The 19,243-nt window shown below is 44.3% G+C and overlaps 1 protein-coding gene across 3 annotated transcripts in view; it reads left to right on the forward strand.

Annotated features, from left to right (window-relative positions):
* Positions 1 to 2,718, forward strand: part of SAMD4A (sterile alpha motif domain containing 4A) — a 147,496-nt gene extending 144,778 nt beyond the window's left edge. For all 3 annotated transcript variants that reach the window (XM_075615144.1, XM_075615143.1, XM_075615145.1), the window contains one exon: positions 412 to 2,718. In XM_075615144.1, coding sequence (XP_075471259.1) covers positions 412 to 440 — 29 coding nt within the window. In that variant the 3' untranslated portion in view covers positions 441 to 2,718. The remainder of the gene's footprint in view (positions 1 to 411) is intronic.
* The last annotated feature ends 16,525 nt before the right edge of the window (positions 2,719 to 19,243 follow it).

Here is a 19,243-nt window from a genome sequence, read left to right on the forward strand (position 1 = left end):
TTTTACCAGGAAGTAATACATTGAGAGTTACCTCTCGTTTTCAAGTATGTCCTGGGCACAGAGTTAGGACAAATAATACATGGTTACAAATACAGTTACATAAATGAACAGGGTATATATGTAAGCCTTCTTGCCTGTATGGCTGCGCCCCTCACTGTGTTGTGACTTTAGTGTATTGTAGATTAAGCGTTTCGCTGCAAAAAGATTGCGCACCGTATAACGGAAAATGTTACTATTACTTCACAAGAACAAATAGTGGAATGATACAGTTGGTGCACAGATATGCTTTTATTTATGCCAAAGCCTCATAAAGCTCCCATGCCAAAGACCAGCACTATAGCCCCCAAGCTTTTGCGTGCGCCATCTCTTTGCGATGGTAAATGTTACAGATTTCTCTCTCTACTTCTACAGACGGGGTCGACAGAACGTCTACAATCTAAAAGCTGAAGGTACTTTGTGGCAGCGCTGGGCGTGACACAGACAGCTGCAGGTCCAGTGTCAGGAATCCGTGACGCTCCCCGGATACGCCGAACACAAATTTGCCTTTTTATTTGTTTATTTAAAAAAAAGAAGAAAAAAAAGACTTAAAAAAAAACCACAACGACGAAAAAAAAAAAGCCCAACGCAGATTGTGAGAGCAGAAGCTGTGCTTGCAAACGGATCGCACACACAAAACGACGATTACTTGTTATTTTTATTCAGAAGCTTTGAGATGGAAACCGTTTCCTGAATGAAAAGCAAATATTCTGACCAGGAAACGTTACGGGATGGGGGAGGGGGGGTGGTGGAAATAGTCATGTTGGGCAAGAAATTGCAGTGGGAAGCTTCTTAACCCCTCAAGTGCTGGCGGGGTTGCAGCACGGGTGACCAAAAAAAGAGGGGATAACTCACATTTTGCTTTGTGTTGCTTGTGTCACTTAAAATGTAGGGTATTTTTTGTGCCATTTGGGTGTGGAATAAGGGTAACCTTCCCCCCCCCCCCCCACCCTCCTCCACGCCCTAATAAAAATATCACTTATGTTTACATAAAAGCAAATATTAAGGGTACATAAAGATTTCAGGTAAGCCCTCCTTATCTTAATGTTGTAGCCATTTTTCCCCCCCGTGGTTTTTTTGTAATAGCAGCCGGTTTGCATATTGTAGCAGCCTAGATGACCTTGAAGAGAATGAGACGTGGCGATCAGCTCTATAATCTTCTAAACGTGCTTTTAGACGTTAAAAGGATGTCAGAGAAAGGAAGCGGGAAGTTATCTAAATGAAAGAATACAAGAGGATCAGTAATGTATTTTTTTATGTTTTTTTTAAATCATTTTAGTGCTGGAGGGGAATTGCAACACTCCCCAGCACCAAAGGGGTTAACAATTGCTGCATCATCCATTCGAACCTTTTCTGCTACCTCCGTGTGGGCAAATGACATTCTGATCTGGTGGGATTCCCCGCAAGGTCCCTGTGTAGAGGCTTATAACGTTCTAGATCCGTGGAAGGCTATGTGTGCGGCTCTTGAATCCCATATATCAGGGGTGGCCAACTCCTCAAGGGCCCACCAACAGGTCAGGTTTTCAGGATATCGCTGCTTCAGCACAGTGGCTCAGCCGTTAATTGAGCCACCTGTGCTGAAGCAGGGATATCCTGAAAACCTGACCTGCTGGTGGCCCTTGAGGACTGCAGGGCCTATACAGTATATAATGGACATGCAGAAGGGATGTGGGTAGGAGCTCCTCCTTGCTCCGGTCAGCTGCTTAATGCTGGTGCACAGTGAGTACTGTCCTGCCCGTGTTCTTACACAGGGAACCAGTGGTTAGCACAGAAGAGGGGTGGGCAGTACAGTATTTATCTGAGCACTGTCACTAAACAGCTGAGCGAGCGGAAAGGAGCGACGAACCATGGCTGCACGTCCCTGCTCCCTCTGCACGGCGGAGTGTGGTCTGCCAGGGGTGTACAGAGGTTGAGGGCTGCAGTTTGAAGCCCCCCTGAGGGCCGCATGCGGTGCCCGCCATTGCTCCAGATCAGCGGTGCGCAAACTGGGGGGGGTGTGGTGGTTGCTGAGGCCCCGCGCTCTCCCCCGAGGCATTTAAATTAAATGCCAGGGGACCGCACGAGGCCTCTGCAACCTGTACTTACCAGGCCTTCAACTCTCTGCGCCATGACAACGTGCGTCAAATGATGCTGCGGGGTCACGTGTCATTTGACGCCGGGTCACTCAGAAGGGGTGTGAGCGCAGGGACCGAGACACGGGGGCCAGCCAATAAACTTTGCGCACCCCTACTCCAGATGATGCACTCATGTAAATTCTATTTTCAAAGAGTCACTGTGTGTGTTAAAGAGATAGGAGGAGCAGCAGAAGGTAAACTGGGTGATGCAGTTTTTTTCTGTTGATATAAAAGTATACATATATTTTTTTATGGCGTTTTCTTGTGCTTGGCAGACCTCACAACGTAGTTGTATTGGAAGGAAGTCAAGTTAACCCCTCAGTTGCCATAGGAGGCTACAAGGCCCAAGTTACCATATTATGGGGAGCACGCAGGAGGAGTTATTTAAAGACTACGGCGCGTTTAGCGCTTAGCAGGGCTAAGCAGCACTCCGCTGCAATATGGGGTAGACACTGTGCTGCAATAGATTTGCAACATTTTAAACTCTGGCAGAAAAGAGCTATTTTAAGCTGCAAAGGCACATATCTTTAAAAAGCTCCCGCAATTTTTATTTGTTTTATATATATATATATATATATATATATATATATATAATATATATATATATATATATATATATATATATATATATATATATATATATATATATATATATATATATATATATAAAACTCCCCTCCCCATCTATGCTATGCTAGGGCGTTGATAGCTCCTGTTCCACTAGTGGGGTTTATTTAGGGATCTGTTCACTTAAGTCAGATATAGACATTATTGGTCGTGAATGACTAGTGATTAATAATGAGTATCTCACTTTAAATAATAGACCCCTTCCATCTTTTTGAGTTGCGTACGTATTTAGCAGGGGTGACCAACTGCAGTCCTCAAAGGCCATCAACAAGTCAGGTGTTATGGATTTCCCTGCTTCAGCACAGGTGGCTCAATCAGTGGCTCAGTTGAATACTGCTAAAACCTGACCTGTTGGAGGCCCCTTGGGGACTGGAGTTGGCCACGCCTGCTGTATAGGATCACAGTGCAAGAGACAGGAAGAGAGACTTGAAGTTGGACACAGGGGTTAAGGGGTTAAGGAGTTACAGATGGGAAAAGAAAAATCTTCTCCGGTTTAGAAGTTTCTAGTTGACAAAAGGCACATTTTGATTAGAGCGGTGCCACAAGAAAGTATGTAAAATATGCAGCGGCTTCAGGAGCTTGTGGGGATCCCGGCACCCCCCCCCCCCCCCCCCCCCCAACATCCCACACAAGGAAAGTGTGGAATAGTATTCACGGTTAGAATTTCTATTTATTCCTTCTCTGCTTATAATACCAGAGGTATTCTGATCATAAATATATTATTTTTGTGTATGTTAGATAATACTTTTCTATGGCTGGTACCCATAAAAATAACTTCTCATAATAACTACCATATAGTTCATTAAAAAAAAAAAAAACACTAAAAAAAACAAAACAAACCTTATTATTGGTCATTTTGTAGATGTATTTGTGTTTCAATCTGGTCAGTGTTAAACTGCAAAATGAACACCCGTATCTCCTAACTTCTGATGCTTTGCAGAAGTTGTTCCCCACCTCTCCTGTATTGACTGCAGGTCTTGAACCGAACAAAATAAAAAAAAGGTGATTTATTTATAAAGGTAACAAGTGTGACCCAGTTGCGTGCAGAAGGCTGTGAAGTCATATTTAAAATCGGCAGTGCCTTTCTTTCTTTCGCTCCCCATCTATCTTGAATGCAACAGTTTTTATAAATATTTTCAAAACTCAAAATGAGTTATATTTCAGAAATATCTACGTGTTTTTTCATTGTCTGATTGAAAACAAAACAAACAAAAAACTGTGTATATTGTATATCACCTCTGCTGGCTGTTCCAGATACTTTAAGAGAATATTTTGCCTTATCTTTGGTGCTTTTTATTCATAGTGGTTTATACAATTGTAATCAGAGTGTTCTCCAATGTACCAAAAATGAAAGGTAGCTGCTTCTTAGATTTGATTTGCTTGGTGTTTCATTCCAGAGTCTAATCTTTGAGACCCAGAACCACAAAAGGGTTCTAAGCTGGAGCACGTCTTTCCTCCCATTCATAGCACGCCTTTACCGACTGGGATGGAAGTCGTTCTGAAGCTTCGCACCGCTTAGTGGATCTGGGCTTAAGAAGAAGTATGAATGAGATGGATCTCTGTTGTGAGAATTGCTTTCCGAAGCATTGCAGTTAAAGGAGGATATAAGTAGTTAATATACACACAGTATTGTACTAAAAGTATTGTACCCATGTTGGGATTCTATGTGTGACAAGAACTAGAAGAGCCACGTGGAGATGACTGTGCTCCCGTGGCGCTGCTCGGCACAATGTTTAATGCTTACCTTTTTGCTGTAGAGTGTAGCTCGCCGCCACGCCTTGGTTTCTGCTTTTTGTAACCTGGCTTAGTAAATGAATAAATCTGTTGGCTGAGAGAAGGTTTGCAATGTATCACGCCAAATGTGCTCGCCAAGGGATATATAACGCAGTGGTTGTAAAAGCCAGTGCTCGGGGCCCAGAGACAGATTAGGTTTATGGGGCAACCTACCAGTATCCAGTGTATGTACAGATAGTGTACATGGAACCATGTCTGCAAATGCATTTGGTCATTCCTGAAAACGTTTGTGGCCAGTGGTGCCCAGGGAAGGATCAGAGAACCTGTGATCTCTTATGATCTAATGGAATGAGTGTTGCTCACTTTCCCCCCTCAATAATCTGTAGGTATGTGTATATATCTACGTGTGTGTGTGTGTATATATATATATATACTGTATATATGTGTGTGCATATATATCTATATATATATATCTACGTGTGTGTGTATATATAAAATGGTTATTGAGGCAAAAAGTGACACTGTGTGCTCATTTGCATGTCATTTCCCAGAATCCCTTGCTGCAGTGGAAGTGCTGTATGCTGGGTGATAATGGGGAAAGGCGGGGTTGCAGACCTGCCTAAGACATGCAGATGAGCATACAGTTATATTTGCATATTTGCTTTCCTGTGGAGGGTTTTTGTCACTTTTTTTACTCACCATAACTTAACTCAGTATTATGGTTTAGCCTATCCCATAGCCTCTCTTGCATTCCCAGTAAAATCAACCCCACACTGATGAGACCCAGCAAGGTCGAAACGGCTGTCTATGGGTGGTTTTCTGGGTATGCACCTTAACCTTGGCTGTGCTCAAAGCTGTGACCATGCAGCAAGCTTAAGCCTATAGGGAACCATGTTAAAAATGGTTATTGAGGCAAAAAGTGACACTGTGTGCTCATTTGCATGTCATTTCCCAGAATCCCTTGCTGCAGTGGAAGTGCTGTATGCTGGGTGATAATGGGGAAAGGCGGGGTTGCAGACCTGCCAAAGACATGCAGATGAGCATACAGTTATATTTGCATATATATATATATATATATAATATATATATATATATAATATATATATATATATATATATACACTGTATATATGTGTGTGCATATATATCTCTATATATGTATATATATATATATATATATATATATATACAAACACATGTATATATATATATATATAGATATATATATATATATATGGATATACACATATATAAGAGAAGGAACTGCGGCACAACCAATCAACCGTTTTGGTTCAAACTAGAACCTTACTCAAGGTTCTAGATTGAGCCGCAATGTTGACCGTTTAATAGACTTTTTTCCCACGTTTTTGCTAAAAGTCCTGCTAGTGCCTGATTTTTTTAGGGCGCACGCACACACACACGCACACGCACACACTCACACCGTCTACAGTCTAGAATACAAAGTTTGCATTCATATTTATACTGCTTAGAGCTTCAGACACATACAGTATATGAGATCAGAAGGGTGATATCCGAGCTGCCGTCTTAAAGGATTACTTCCTGCTGCTTGGTTATTGTTTTATTGTTTTTTTACCCCCATTTTTTCTTTCTTTAGGCCTCGTCCAGGGTGGCGCTGAGCGGGTGGCAATGTGTGTTGCCAGCGTGAGAAAGTGCATGCGCAGCGCTTAGATGCTTGCAGAGCAAGCAAATTTGAATTTGCCGCCCCCAAGCGCGTCATGTGAGCAGTTCGCCCAATGAGGGCGAACCAGCTCCGTGACGTCGTGTCTGCGCCCCCAGGCGAGCGCGCGCCTAACCGACCTCAAATCACTCGGCCGGGCGCAGCGCACGAGCGCCAGCGCACCCGCTCCCTGCATGGCTGCAGCCTTACATGTGAGGGAAGCATCCCGAGGAACCCCCTGCTTCCCGATATTCTGACTGGGGAAGGGGCTGCTGATAACTCCCCCCCCCCCCAAAGGAAACAAAATAGCGTTTAAATATCCAGGGTTACGCAGGTCAAGCCATGACATCACCCGTTGTGGCTTCCTATTGGCGCATGTGACACGGGCCTTTAAGAACGCAGGAAGTAGCAGTCTGCACCTTCCCAGGCAAGTATCTCAGGAAGCAATGGGTCCCCGGAGCTGAAATAAACACCGTTCAGCTCCGGGAACTCTCTGCTTTGTGTGTGTGTGCGTGTGTATTAGGGTGACCAGACGTGATGGTTTTTCAGGGATTGGCCCGTTTTTTCGGGCTTGTGTCCCTTTTTTCAAAAGTTTTAAAACGTCCCGGTTTTCTGTGCCGATCGCGAATGCGTGACCAGCAAGAGCTGATCCAGCGCATGCGCGATCTCGGCTCTTGCCAGCTGCACATGCTCAATCAACTCTTGTCAACTGCACGTGCGCGTTCGGTGTAGGACGTTTGCGCATGCGTGAAAATTGTCCCGGTTTTGAACTGGTGACACTACACACACATGTATGTGTGCGTATACAACATTCCAAATTGAAATGAATACCAGCACAAGAATATGATAGAAACAATAAATAGTAAAGATATTACTTTATTTTATATGTGTGTGTGTGTGTGTGTGTGTGTGTGTGTGTGTGTGTGTGTGTGTGTGTGTGTGTGTGTGTGTGTGTGTGTGTGTGTGTGTGTGTAATATATTTACAAATTTTTGGTATATCTATTCTTGTGCTGGTATTCATCTCAATTTGGAATGTTAAACCTGTATACCTGTATATACTATTTTCTCTACCTTGCACAGACTGGCGCTCGGGACCCTCCATGTTGAGTGAGTGCTGCCATTGTGTGTGTGTATATGTATAATCTACATACACACACACACTATTTTATGGATGGGGAGGCAGTGTTTTGATAGCAAAAGTGTTAAACAGTCTCCTGTTCGACCTAGGTGGGTGCACGTACTGTGCAAGCAAATCATTCTAGGCTTTCTCCTCCTTTTGTTTTTTTTTTTTTAAACGTGCCTGACAAAGCAGAAATCATGCAAAAGTATACACTTGCACACCGCTGTAAGAACACTAACGTTAATTTTCTATAAGTCATCAGAGTTTGCAAAGTGAGTTTTATTTTTTTGTATTCCTTTATCCTTACTTCAAAGGTGAATGTGTATTCCTCTGGGAGGAATAGGAAGAAAACAGTAGTGTTAATAGTATTAAACAATATACTTCCTCCCTTATTAATATATAACCTGTATGTATTTATGCATATTGTAAGCCTCCTTTTGGGAGAAAAAAAAATGTTAAAAAAAAATAAGCTTTGGACATTATTTCTTCTGCTGCATGCTAAACCCAGCCTCACATCCGTGTCAACGCATGCGCGTACCGTTTCCTGTATAAAGTTAGTGCACAAAGAAATATTTTTGGCTCGTAAATGTTGCCATGCAATGCATATTTTTAAACTTTTGTCTTTTATGAAATGAGCACGTTTGTTACATGTACTTACGCTGACAGATATAAGAAAATAAAACACTAATGTTTGGAAAGGCTGTTCTTTGCTAGTGTACAGTTTTGAAATGTTGTTCGCCGGTGAGACCGCGCCCTTGTGATTTCAACGCGCTAGAATGTATTTATTACTCATTTCCTCCCATGTAAGTACAAATCATGGCTATATTTCATACCCGCATTATACTGAAAGTGAAGGGAGATGATTAATACAAGGTTTTGTATCACTGTGGTGTGTTTGTCTTTTCTTGATCACTAAAAGTAAACACGGCATGGGGCTAATCCAAATTAGAATGATATCAATAAGTGAATTGGTCAGTCTTAAAAATGCTGGGGTTCAATTAAGTAAGGGTGTCTGGATCAGGGCTTGTCAACTGGTACTCAAATAATAATATACTTGTGTAGCCAGGTCCCCTTTGGCTCCCCGGTTCTCTGTTTTTCTCCCCCTTACCTCCGCTATGCGCGCAGCCGCGGAGAAGTGTGCGGGCACCACGACGAGTGCCGGAGTGTTGTGGTGACGGCTGGTGAGGCGAGCCGGTAGCCGGGAGCTCGCGGCGTACCTGACTAGCGGGGTCCGCCATCTTGGATTGCGCACGCAGGCGCGAGAGTTAGCGCATGCGCAAGATGACCCACGGCGGCTATTACTAAGTCGCGCATGCGTATGTGTGACCACATGACTGCACACAGGGAATAGGGCTGCGAGGATCTCCTGCTGTAAGTAGGGTACATTTGGCGCGCTAGCACCACGTTAGTCAGTCGGGGCTGGGACACGGATAGGGGAAGGTGTATATGTGCAGGGCGTTTGTGGCCCCTGCACTAGGCCCAATTTCCCCTAGGCCCCAGCTAGGCCCCGACTCACTTGGGAAGCTTGTGGCTGCTACAGGGACAGGCCCTTAGGTATGGACCCTGCCCCATTAGCCGTTTAATACGTCAGGGACACAGCTGCAACGCTGCACAACCCTGAAGATTGTGGTCTGGCACCAGACCACCCTACAAGATACAGAGACTATCTTCACGGTGGGACACTCCAGCGGGATACCACCCCACACGGAGACAGACTCGTCGTGGATTACATTGCTGGATCTGCGGATCCCCTCTATCTTCCAATAGGTGCGCCCGGGAGCTGGAGCACCTGGCAGGTACCTATACAGCAAGTGCACCAACATGTACACCTCACCTAGTGGGCAGTGCTGTCTCACACATTGGGGTTGGGTGTGGGACTCTGTGAACAAGGTGTGTGGAAACACGGTGTTGGGTTACGGCCGTTCCAGGCTTGGTGGGTAGTTGTACCTATTAGTGACCATTAGAGCGTTAAGAGTTATTCCTGTGCCAGTAAATTATTGTTGTTTTATACCCAGTGTGTGATTATTGTCATTGGGTCCTGTGAGGGGCTCCTCCCACTACGTTGGGATCCCTCACAGGTGGAGGCGCTGCACCGAGAGTATTGTATTATATCACCCCGGGCTCCCCGTGGCAGAGGCTTAGGCCCCTGTGAGTCAACAGGTAAAGGCTGCACCAGTAGCATCTTTACAATATACCCCCAATCTCACATAGGGGGGGGGGATACATGGGCTACACTTGCATTTTGCAACCATCTATACTATCGGTAAGATATATATATATATATATATATATATATATATATATATATATATATATATATATATATATATATATATAATATAAATATATTTATATTAACCATGCTTGGAAGTGAGTTTTAGTATGGTAAATTGCACTTAACTGCAATGAAATTACCAAGGCCAGATAGTCCAAGGGCTTCTCCAAGACCCATCACGGACCACTCCAAGACCCATCACGGACCACTCCAAGACCCATCAAGGATCACTCCAAGACCCATCAAGGATCACTCCAAGACCCATCATAAAGTTTGGCACATAGCCCACAAGTCGAAGAGTGATGCTCTTGAATTCAGGAGTAGCCAACTCCACTCCTCAAGGGCCACCAACAGGTTAGGTTTTAAGGATAGCCCTGCTTCAGAACAGGTGGCTCAGTCTTCGAGTTGAGGACTGGAGTTGGCCACCCCTGACGACTCAATAATTTTGAGACCCATTACTTGTATACACCAAGACTAACATGGCCTCAGATACTGTATGGTGGGATGAAAACAGGGATACCCCCTAAAAAAAAAAAGAGGCTCTACTCACAACTCTTGCAGAAAAAAACATTTTGATTTATTTCGGGAATAGTCGGGAATACAACTTCTCAGGTCCAACATGGACCTTCATCAGGAACTGTAACGTTGTGTTCTCCACCGATGCAATGAGAAACGAAAACTGACGGCAACTGCAGGTGCAAACTTTGATAAACCAATTCTATTGCACTTAGCAACTGCCCCCCAAATTGCTGCTATTACCACTCCCAAAATCACTGACACAAGTGTAGCAAAGAGGATGCAAAAGCAGGGACTGCACACAATGATCTTTTGGCATCAATATAAAGAACATTTTGTACACTTGATATCTACATTTACTATTGTTCTGAAATTAAAGATCATAATAGTTGAGTTTAGTTTTAGTACAAAAATAAATAATCCATGTACACTCTTCCTGCGTATTGTTTTTTTGCTTGTAAGGCCTGTGTAAGTAAATAAAAGCTTTCGAGCTGTCAAACACTGCATTCCGAACACAGCTATAGTGAAAAAAATACATGGTCCAGAACAGTTATTTTATAGGCCAGAGGTGATGCCGGTCACTCAGATGCCCTACCTACTGTAGCAATATAGTAACTTCAAATTTTCACCCACTGGTTAACCCCTTACCCATAGTGAACCTTATTTAATAAAACTGCATTTTATTGTATAAGCTACATTGCTACAATACAACAGGTACATTCAAATAAAAGCAGTCATATGTAATGTTAATTGCACTGCCAAATGGAAATGTCCTTCCTTGATGAGGGCTCATCTTTGCTTCTTTTTGCCTTAAACCACCACCCCAGACAGTAGATGTTCCAGGTACCCTCTTCTTTCGTTACCAATAGACAAAGCCTGGAGTAATGTTTCCCAACCACTGATGCACAGACTGCCAGATTAGGGGGAGGGGGGCGGGGGCGGGTGAAAGAGGGGTGAGAGTTGGAGAGGAGGGGAGCATGTGGATGCCCCAGAGCTCCGACCTTGGCAACCTGGAAGAAAGTGAGAACGTCCGGTGCCAGTGAGGACATCCACAGACAGGTGAGGAATTTTAACCTTGGGGTGGGAGATGGGGGGGGGAATGAGAGGTGAAAAGGGGATGAGGAGAGTGAGGATGAAAAGGGGGGTTGGAGAGAATGGGGAGGAGTGGGAGAAAGAGAGGATTGTGTCAAGCCGGGGCAAGTCCAACCAACATACGGAAGATTAAAAAAAAAATTTGGGGGGGGGGCGTGTATTGCTGAAGGTTCGCCTAGAGTGCCAAATACCCTGACTACCACTAGTCTACTCGATGGTGACCATGGCTCAGAAGAATGGTACTAACCTAGATGTCCATGTACATCTTTAGTTGGAGAAGAACTCGGCATGTGTAGGCTAGTTCGGAATCTGGATATACATGTCTGATGTCTTCCCCCTGATACTGGACATTAGTTGTTATAATATCTTCTATTTTGTTCAGCACTATGTAAGAATAAAAAAAAATGGTAAAACAGTTATGAATCCCTCGCTTAGAAACCTCAGTGGTGTATGGGATATGGAAAGGGAGGATGTGCAGACTGGTCCGGGGCCTGTAGTGATCTGACATTTTGTGTTCAGTTTCACATGGCTAATAGCAATACAGAATAGTCATCGCATGACCATCGGAAGAATTTGGGTCACAAAGGTCAAACCCCACAAAGGTCACATTTAAATACAAATACAGTATGTTTTTATTGAACAACTTTCAAAACTTTTATTGAGATTCTGAAATTATTGCTACAAACACTGTATTTATCTACGTGCGTCTTTCTGGGGGTGGGGGTTTATTTGCAAAGTCACAAATAACATCATCAAATTTCGATTTGATGAAGTATATCTGATAGATTGGCGTCAAAGAAAGAGCGTTTATATCTCGGGTGAAGCAACAACTGCGGAGCTCGTTCTTAATAAGTTTCAACTTTGTAAAAGATCTTCCGCCCGCGCAGTATGATGCTGAAATTGATAAAGCAGTTTCAGTGCTGGGAAACGCTGGCTCCGGTTTGTCATGCTGTGATTGGTTGGTTTTTTTGTGCGTTATTTTTTAAATACACTTTCGACAAATCAATGAAACGACCTATTCCAAAAAGTATGTGTAGAAACATTATCTTTGAATAAAAAAAATGTTTCTAAAAAGTTGAGGCTATATAAAATGAAAAGCAATATACTGGTGTAATCGCACCAACAAATACAATTGTTCAGCAAGAACTACGAATTTAAAATAAAATAGCGGTGCGCAAACTGGAGCCGAGCCCCCCAAGGGGGCCCAAGACTTTTCTGGGGGGGCGCGGCGTTTATAAAAGCCCCGCGCTGAGAGCGCGAGTCCTCTGTAAACTTAATTACCACGCTCTGGTCATGCGTCTCTATGACAACGCAGCAGCAAATGACGCCCGTTGCCTTGGACACGTGATGTCAAATGATGCCGTGGGTGACGTGAGGTCACATGACCCCGCAGTGTCATTTGATGCATGATGCGAGGGGGGGGGGGGGGCGCGACCGAGGAGGGCGCAGGTAGGGGGGGTGCAGGCGCAGGGAGTTTGTACACCATCGCTTTAATCCATAGTATTTGTGGAGCCTCTGAAAGGTCGGGGGGCCCTTGGAAGGTCTGGGGTTACACCCCAGTGACCCCATGCCTTGAGATGGCCCTGATCACTTCATATGACCCCTGGAATCGCAGTGAGAGGGACGATTCCCGTATTGGTGCAATACTCTCTGGAAGTGAAACTTTTTTTTTTTTTGTAATTGTTTTAATAAAACTTTCCATGCTGTAAGTTTATCCAATAGCTACAAAAATGCAGCTAGATGAATCACTTAAAAAGAATTTGTCTAGTTACTAATCTTTTCTCCCTGATTACTGCATACAGTACTTGGTTCTAAGCCAACCCTTAAGGCCTGTACTGAGACACTTAGCTTCCTTTATAGGCATTGTCATCCTTAAAATAAATGCATTCCTGGGAAGGGTTCTGAAGCGTGTTAGCAAAGTATTGCTCTAATTTCCTTTTACAAACAGTACAGCAAGTAGAGATTTGGGATTGAAATAACACCACGTGAGTTTAGTTCAGAGGTTTCCAACCTTTGTTTTTGGTTAAGGAACCCTAACTGTAATTCTGAGGAACCCCCAACTCTCTCTAACAGCGCGTCTGAGATCAGATGCATTGTAAGGAACCCCAACCCTCTCTAATAGCGCGTCTGAGATCAGATGCATTGTAAGGAACCCCAACCCTCTCTAATAGCGCGTCTGAGATCAGATGCATTGTAAGGAACCCCAACCCTCTCTAATAGCGCGTCTGAGATCATATACATTGTAGGGAACCCCAACCCTCTCTAATAGCACGTCTGAGATCAGATGCATTGTAAGGAACCCCAACCCTCTCTAATAGCGCGTCTGAGATCAGATGCATTGTAAGGAACCCCAACCCTCTCTAACAGCGCGTCTGAGATCAGATGCATTGTAAATTCTTCTGTCCAGGCGGTCCTCGGTATCCGACGTCCCGTTTCTGCGCATGCGCCGAGGCCCATCATTACGCGTTTTCGTTACAACCAATTACATTTTTCCCATCAAAACTCTGTAGGTGCCAGCAAAGAAGTTTCACTTCAAAAGTACCTCTTTCTGTATTTTAGAACATAATTATAAAAACCTTTGTAACGTGATCCTATGAACTTTCACCTAATGTTGAATAGGTTTAGAATCTCTCGGACTCGGACACAGATCCTGCTTTTTGACAACAGGGTACATGTACAAACCATGTACAACTACTGACCCACTCTGCCTTTCTCCTCCAAAACACAGATGTAAACACATGTGCTGTTAGTAGCAAAAGCCATTGGTACTATTATTACCACTGATGATATGTAAGCATGAAGGATTTCTGTACCCAAAATACACATCTCTCAAAGGCCTAGAGTCATCAAACTCTGTTAAAATGGAGTTAATATCGTACAACATATTGGGTGCTTTTACTGCAATTTTATGACCTAATTCATCAAGAGTGCGGTACATTTTTAGCTGATCTGATATTTTAAGTCGTCAATGCTGTAATTAACGCTAACGATAATAAGCAGTTAATTACCACATTGTGATATAACGGGGGAGGGTTATGTCATATTTCTACCATCGGAGATGGTAGGGCAAACCCCCCCCCCCCCCTGGTGAGTCCTAACCACCTGCCCCCTTGGATTGTTGTTTTACTTCCTGTCTTCTGCGACTTTTAAAGTGGCTAGGGCTGTGACAGAAGAAGTGTCATCGAGACACATGGTACAGCAGCCAATCATATTAGTTGCTGTACTGTGTGCTTTCTTCTATTTTTTTTTTATAACATCACAGATTATGCCAACCCAGCTCCCTTACTGGCCACTTAGGTAGCCAAGGGGCGGCAGTAGTGTAGTTTTAGTTCAGTATTAAGCCCTTTTATTGCCTTTAGTGATCAGCTAGTCATGGAAACCCATGACTAGCGGACCTCTTGGACTACTATAGGGTTAATAGCAACTTAAATGTGTTATATGTAATATTTGATCACCTACTCCATGTTTGGTTGGCTCATTTTGCCTATGTATATAATGGTCATTAGGAAAAATGCAGTATTTTTTGGTGCCAGGGACACACAGAGCTGGGATTGGGTTTTTAACCTGCTCCTCCCACTTCAAAGACCATGCAATGCCCCCCTAGGATTTAACCACTTGTTAAGTGTGATTATTTAAGGCACTTAAAGCTGAGGTCCATGTGAATGGGAATAGGTGTATGATACAACATTAAATGCTGACGTGGATGTGAAATCACTTTCTGCCACACGGTCTTAGTTTAATTTTTTTTTCTGCAGTACAAACTACTAGGTAATTCTGTCTCATTCCTTATTCAATGCTCTACCTGATTATGTTCTTATTTCTGTTTTAGTTCTGCTGCTCTGCAGATATCAAAGTCCATCTGACCGCATTATTCAATCATTTTACTGGAGCGTTAGCATCACATTGAGAAGAGCGGCCCCTGCTGGGCGAGTTTGGGAAACATCATGGTCTAAATACAGTTCAACCATCCTTGATATTTTGTTTTATGCACGGAAACAGACGTCTTAGCAATGTTACCCCCCTCCTAAAGGGTTACTAACAATACTGCTATATGCTAGGCCCCATCCTGGTTGCTATGGGGATCCATACGTCACACAGGGGTATTTAAGAAGGAGAGACTGTTCTGGAAGGTTAGGTTCCCAGAGGTCCAGAGGAGCGGAACCTCAGGGACTGTGGAAAGGTATGTTAATAATGTGATAGCATAGACAAGCCGCCCCCCCCCCCCCCCCTGTTTATACTGCACATAGGGACAGTACCCTTTAAGTAAGGCGCCCCTAATGATGGAAAGAGTGCTGTACAGTTTCAGTAAAAGGAACACGGCCCCCGGGTGCCTGCTGATCAGCTCTATCCATGGATCAGCGCTATAGTTCCTTATCAGTGTGGAAGTGGCAGCTCCCAAGTACAGACAGCAAGGTATCGGGGGTCAAGTACAGAGACCTATCAGGATTTAGTCAAAGACTGAGCCTCAAATTGAACCACCTAAGCTGAAGCAGGGACTGATTGAGCCACCTGTGCTGAAGCAGGGGTATCCTGAAAACCTGACCTGTGGGGGGGGGGGGGGCAGAGGGGGGCGGAGGGGGGAGGTAGCTTGAGGACTGGAGTTGAGCCCCCTGCATTAACACACTGACACACAATTGCACATGCACACTCAGACATACAAGGGTACACACATGCTTGTGTGCACTGTTGTACAACTTGTACACTGCTGACATGTAAGACTGTGCTTGTTTGCTTGTATGGGTGTTGGACACCTGCATACAATTCTAGCAACTGTATTATTCCTTATTATATTATTCCTCTAGCAACATCTCATTTATTGTGGCTGATAAAGATCTTTAATAAATAAAAAAAAACAGCACAGCATAACCAGATATTAAAAAAAGTGATGGTGGTCAAACAGTGTACAGCAAATAAAAAACATTTGCATATCTCAGACAGGTCCGCAACCCTGTCTCTCCCCATTCTCGTTTAACATACAGGGCTTCCGCTGTAGCAAGGGATTATGGGTACATTTTGAAATGGATAAGAATTAGAGTGACACAAGGTGTGCTCATTTGCATGCCATTACCCAGAATCCCTGGCTGCAGTGGAAGTAGTGTACGCTAAGATAATGGGCGAAAGGCGGGGCTACAGACCTGTCTGAGACACGTGGTATTTATATTTGCTGAAAAGGGTATACAAATATTTAAAAGCCATACACAATATACGTCTGCCACGGCGGGGCTCCCACGATTGCAGGAATTCTGCCACGGTGCTCAGGAAACAGGATCACGCAGGTATAGGGGAAGAACGTAGCAGCATCTCACGTGGACTTTTTTTGATGATTTATTCACAAATCACAGAAACATACTAAGGGGCAGTGGATCCCCAGCAGTGTGTCCAGCGGGTGTCCGCGCTTCATCAAGGACACTCAGAGGTCCCTGCTACAGATCAAGTTTACTGAAGGAACCCTAGATAGGCGCAGATTTCGCGTCTTACCTTTACTACAGGGTATAGTGTGACGGGATTTGTTGGAATTGCGGCTTCACAACGGAGGAAGGCGATCCAGCCCTAAGGAACTCCATCCCCATATAGTATTCAAGATTTTTTGTGATCTTGGGAAATTCCTATCTAAGGGGTCCCGTTTCAACTATGTTACGGCAGGGGGGCTCAACTCCAGTCCTCAACACCCCCCAGCTGGTCAGATGATCAGAATATCCGAGCTTCAGCACAGGTGGCTCAATCAGGAGGCTCAGTTGCACACTGATCCTATGATTGAGTCACCTGTGCTGAAGCTGGGATATCCTGACCTGTTGAGGGGGCTGTAGGACTGGAGTTGAGCCCCCCTGTGATAGAGAATACCTGATTGACCACAAATATGCCAGGTATCACATACAGTACCTCCAAAGCATGTGTATGTTATGTTAAAAGTAATGTGATTGTTAGCACTTCTGTATAGGGGAAGGGAATAGTGATATAGTAACCTCTGCCTCTGAAAACCCTGGGATGGGAGTCTAACTCCGGATTCATTTGAAACATTTGCAGTGTGACAAGTAAACATATTCATTATCGGTCATCAGAACATGAATTAAAAGCAATTGCACGTGAACACTTGCAAATAAGGAGGTGCCTCTACATTAGTACTCTGGATTGATTAAAACATTATAAAGTACTTTTACTCATGTAACCCTCCCTGCACAGCTCCTGGGGAGTTTACCTTTGGGGTGCAGTAAATGGCTACCCAGCATAGTTTACCTCAAATCAGGGTGTTTGGATTGAGGCAGCTGGGCGATGAGATAGCAAGGGTGATAATGATGGGCACCAGAAACGTTTTTTTTTTTTAGTACAACTCTTTATTCACGTCCCCAGACACGGGGACACATCACACATATGACCGTTGTACAATTTCTATATTCTCATGGTTAATCATGAACACGGTGCTTACCTGGGTGCCCGCTCATCACTCACAGAGGGGTATATTTACTTGGTTGCATTTCAGTTATGGGACCGGGCCCCCCTTTGGAGTAACATCCTTTGTACCCCATCTTCTGTGGGCCCTTACAGGGATCCTAGCCGGTTCTGAGAAGGTACCAATTATATTCCGTTCCTAATTGGGAGCTGGCACTTCCCTACTGATTGAGGAGAATACTCAGATAGATCCGCCTGTATTGAAGGCCTGACGACACCCGGGGGTCCTCTGGTGTGGCCTGCTGTGGTGTGTCTGTTTCTCCCTATGTGGTACCTGCGTGTCTCAGTTGGCCATATACTTGGGATCCTCACTATAAAAAGGAACTGTCCATATCTTCTACTACTTTATGAACATCATTGTCAAGGAAGACTATGACTATTCTACAGGATCAAGAACCAGACAAGACACCCGAAGTCAAATAGAAGTATTTTTATTCTGGCGAAAGCCAGCAGACCCAAGTCAAAGTCACAATAGTTATACTCACAGTCCCTGGCCCATACATGGAGAGTTCTAGACAGTCTACGTGCTCGCCGCAACCAAAATGCCTTTCCCGGTGCAGCTTCCACTCTTGTGCCAGCTTAGAGTCCGTGGGTACTGCAGGCTGCAATTCCCCGAGCAGCAACTTTAAATTTCCCGCTGTAGTAGAACTCACAACCTCTGAGAACCTTGCTTAGTAGATCCGTACGACAGGGTCAGCAACCACACTGGTACTGAAAATGGCTGCAACTCTTATACTTGTCCCATCTCCATATCCAAACATGGAGAATGGGCCAGCGACCAAATCTCACATGGATGCTATGTGATGAGCCAATCACTAGATGAGGGCTCATCAGTGCTGGCCAATTGGAACAGGGGGCGTGATGGAGAGGCTGAGGCAAAGAGTGTGGTAATTATGAACCAGCTATTGAGAACAGCGCGTACCTCCTCCTGTTTCCCATGTCGGCTTGCAATCTCTGGGTGAGATAGGCTCCTCTGTCTGGGCAAACAATGCCCTGCTTATCGGACCAACGGATCACAGATAAGAGGACTGCCCATCCCCACACTCCATTGTCCACAACTTTCTCGTGGGACCCTCTGAACCCGGATCCCTGGCCGTGAAGACTGAGTAAGTGGGTTACGAGCCTAACATGCTCAGGGAACCCAAAACACAAGTTAGACATTTACAATAGTTTCACTAATAAAGTTACAAACAGTTTACATACATACAGATAGCACCCCTCCAGTTATTACTATTAGCTGAGCAGGCACTTTCTTCACCACTATATCAAAACAGTTTACACAGACATATTTGGCCAGCTAAGCCTTGATTGGATGAATATACAGTGCTATCTTGTATATTCATCCAGACAATGGGGCAATGGATGGGCTTGACCTTTATTAGAAGAGCCACATTGCCCCTATAATCACAATCATCCCTATCTACAATCCCCAAGGCTCCCCTCCTCTTGTCCTCCTGGAACCTATCTTCCAGTACCTTCCTCCAATCCTATATACTCCCCTGTGCCATCAGTATCCCTGTAGGAAAACAGTGTGGGGCCCAGCATATACTCGTCTGCTCTTAAACCCTTACAGCAACTCAATAACCCAATCAAAGGGGGGTGGGG

This window comes from Ascaphus truei, chromosome 9, assembly GCF_040206685.1.
Source record: "Ascaphus truei isolate aAscTru1 chromosome 9, aAscTru1.hap1, whole genome shotgun sequence".
Taxonomy (NCBI): domain Eukaryota; kingdom Metazoa; phylum Chordata; class Amphibia; order Anura; family Ascaphidae; genus Ascaphus; species Ascaphus truei.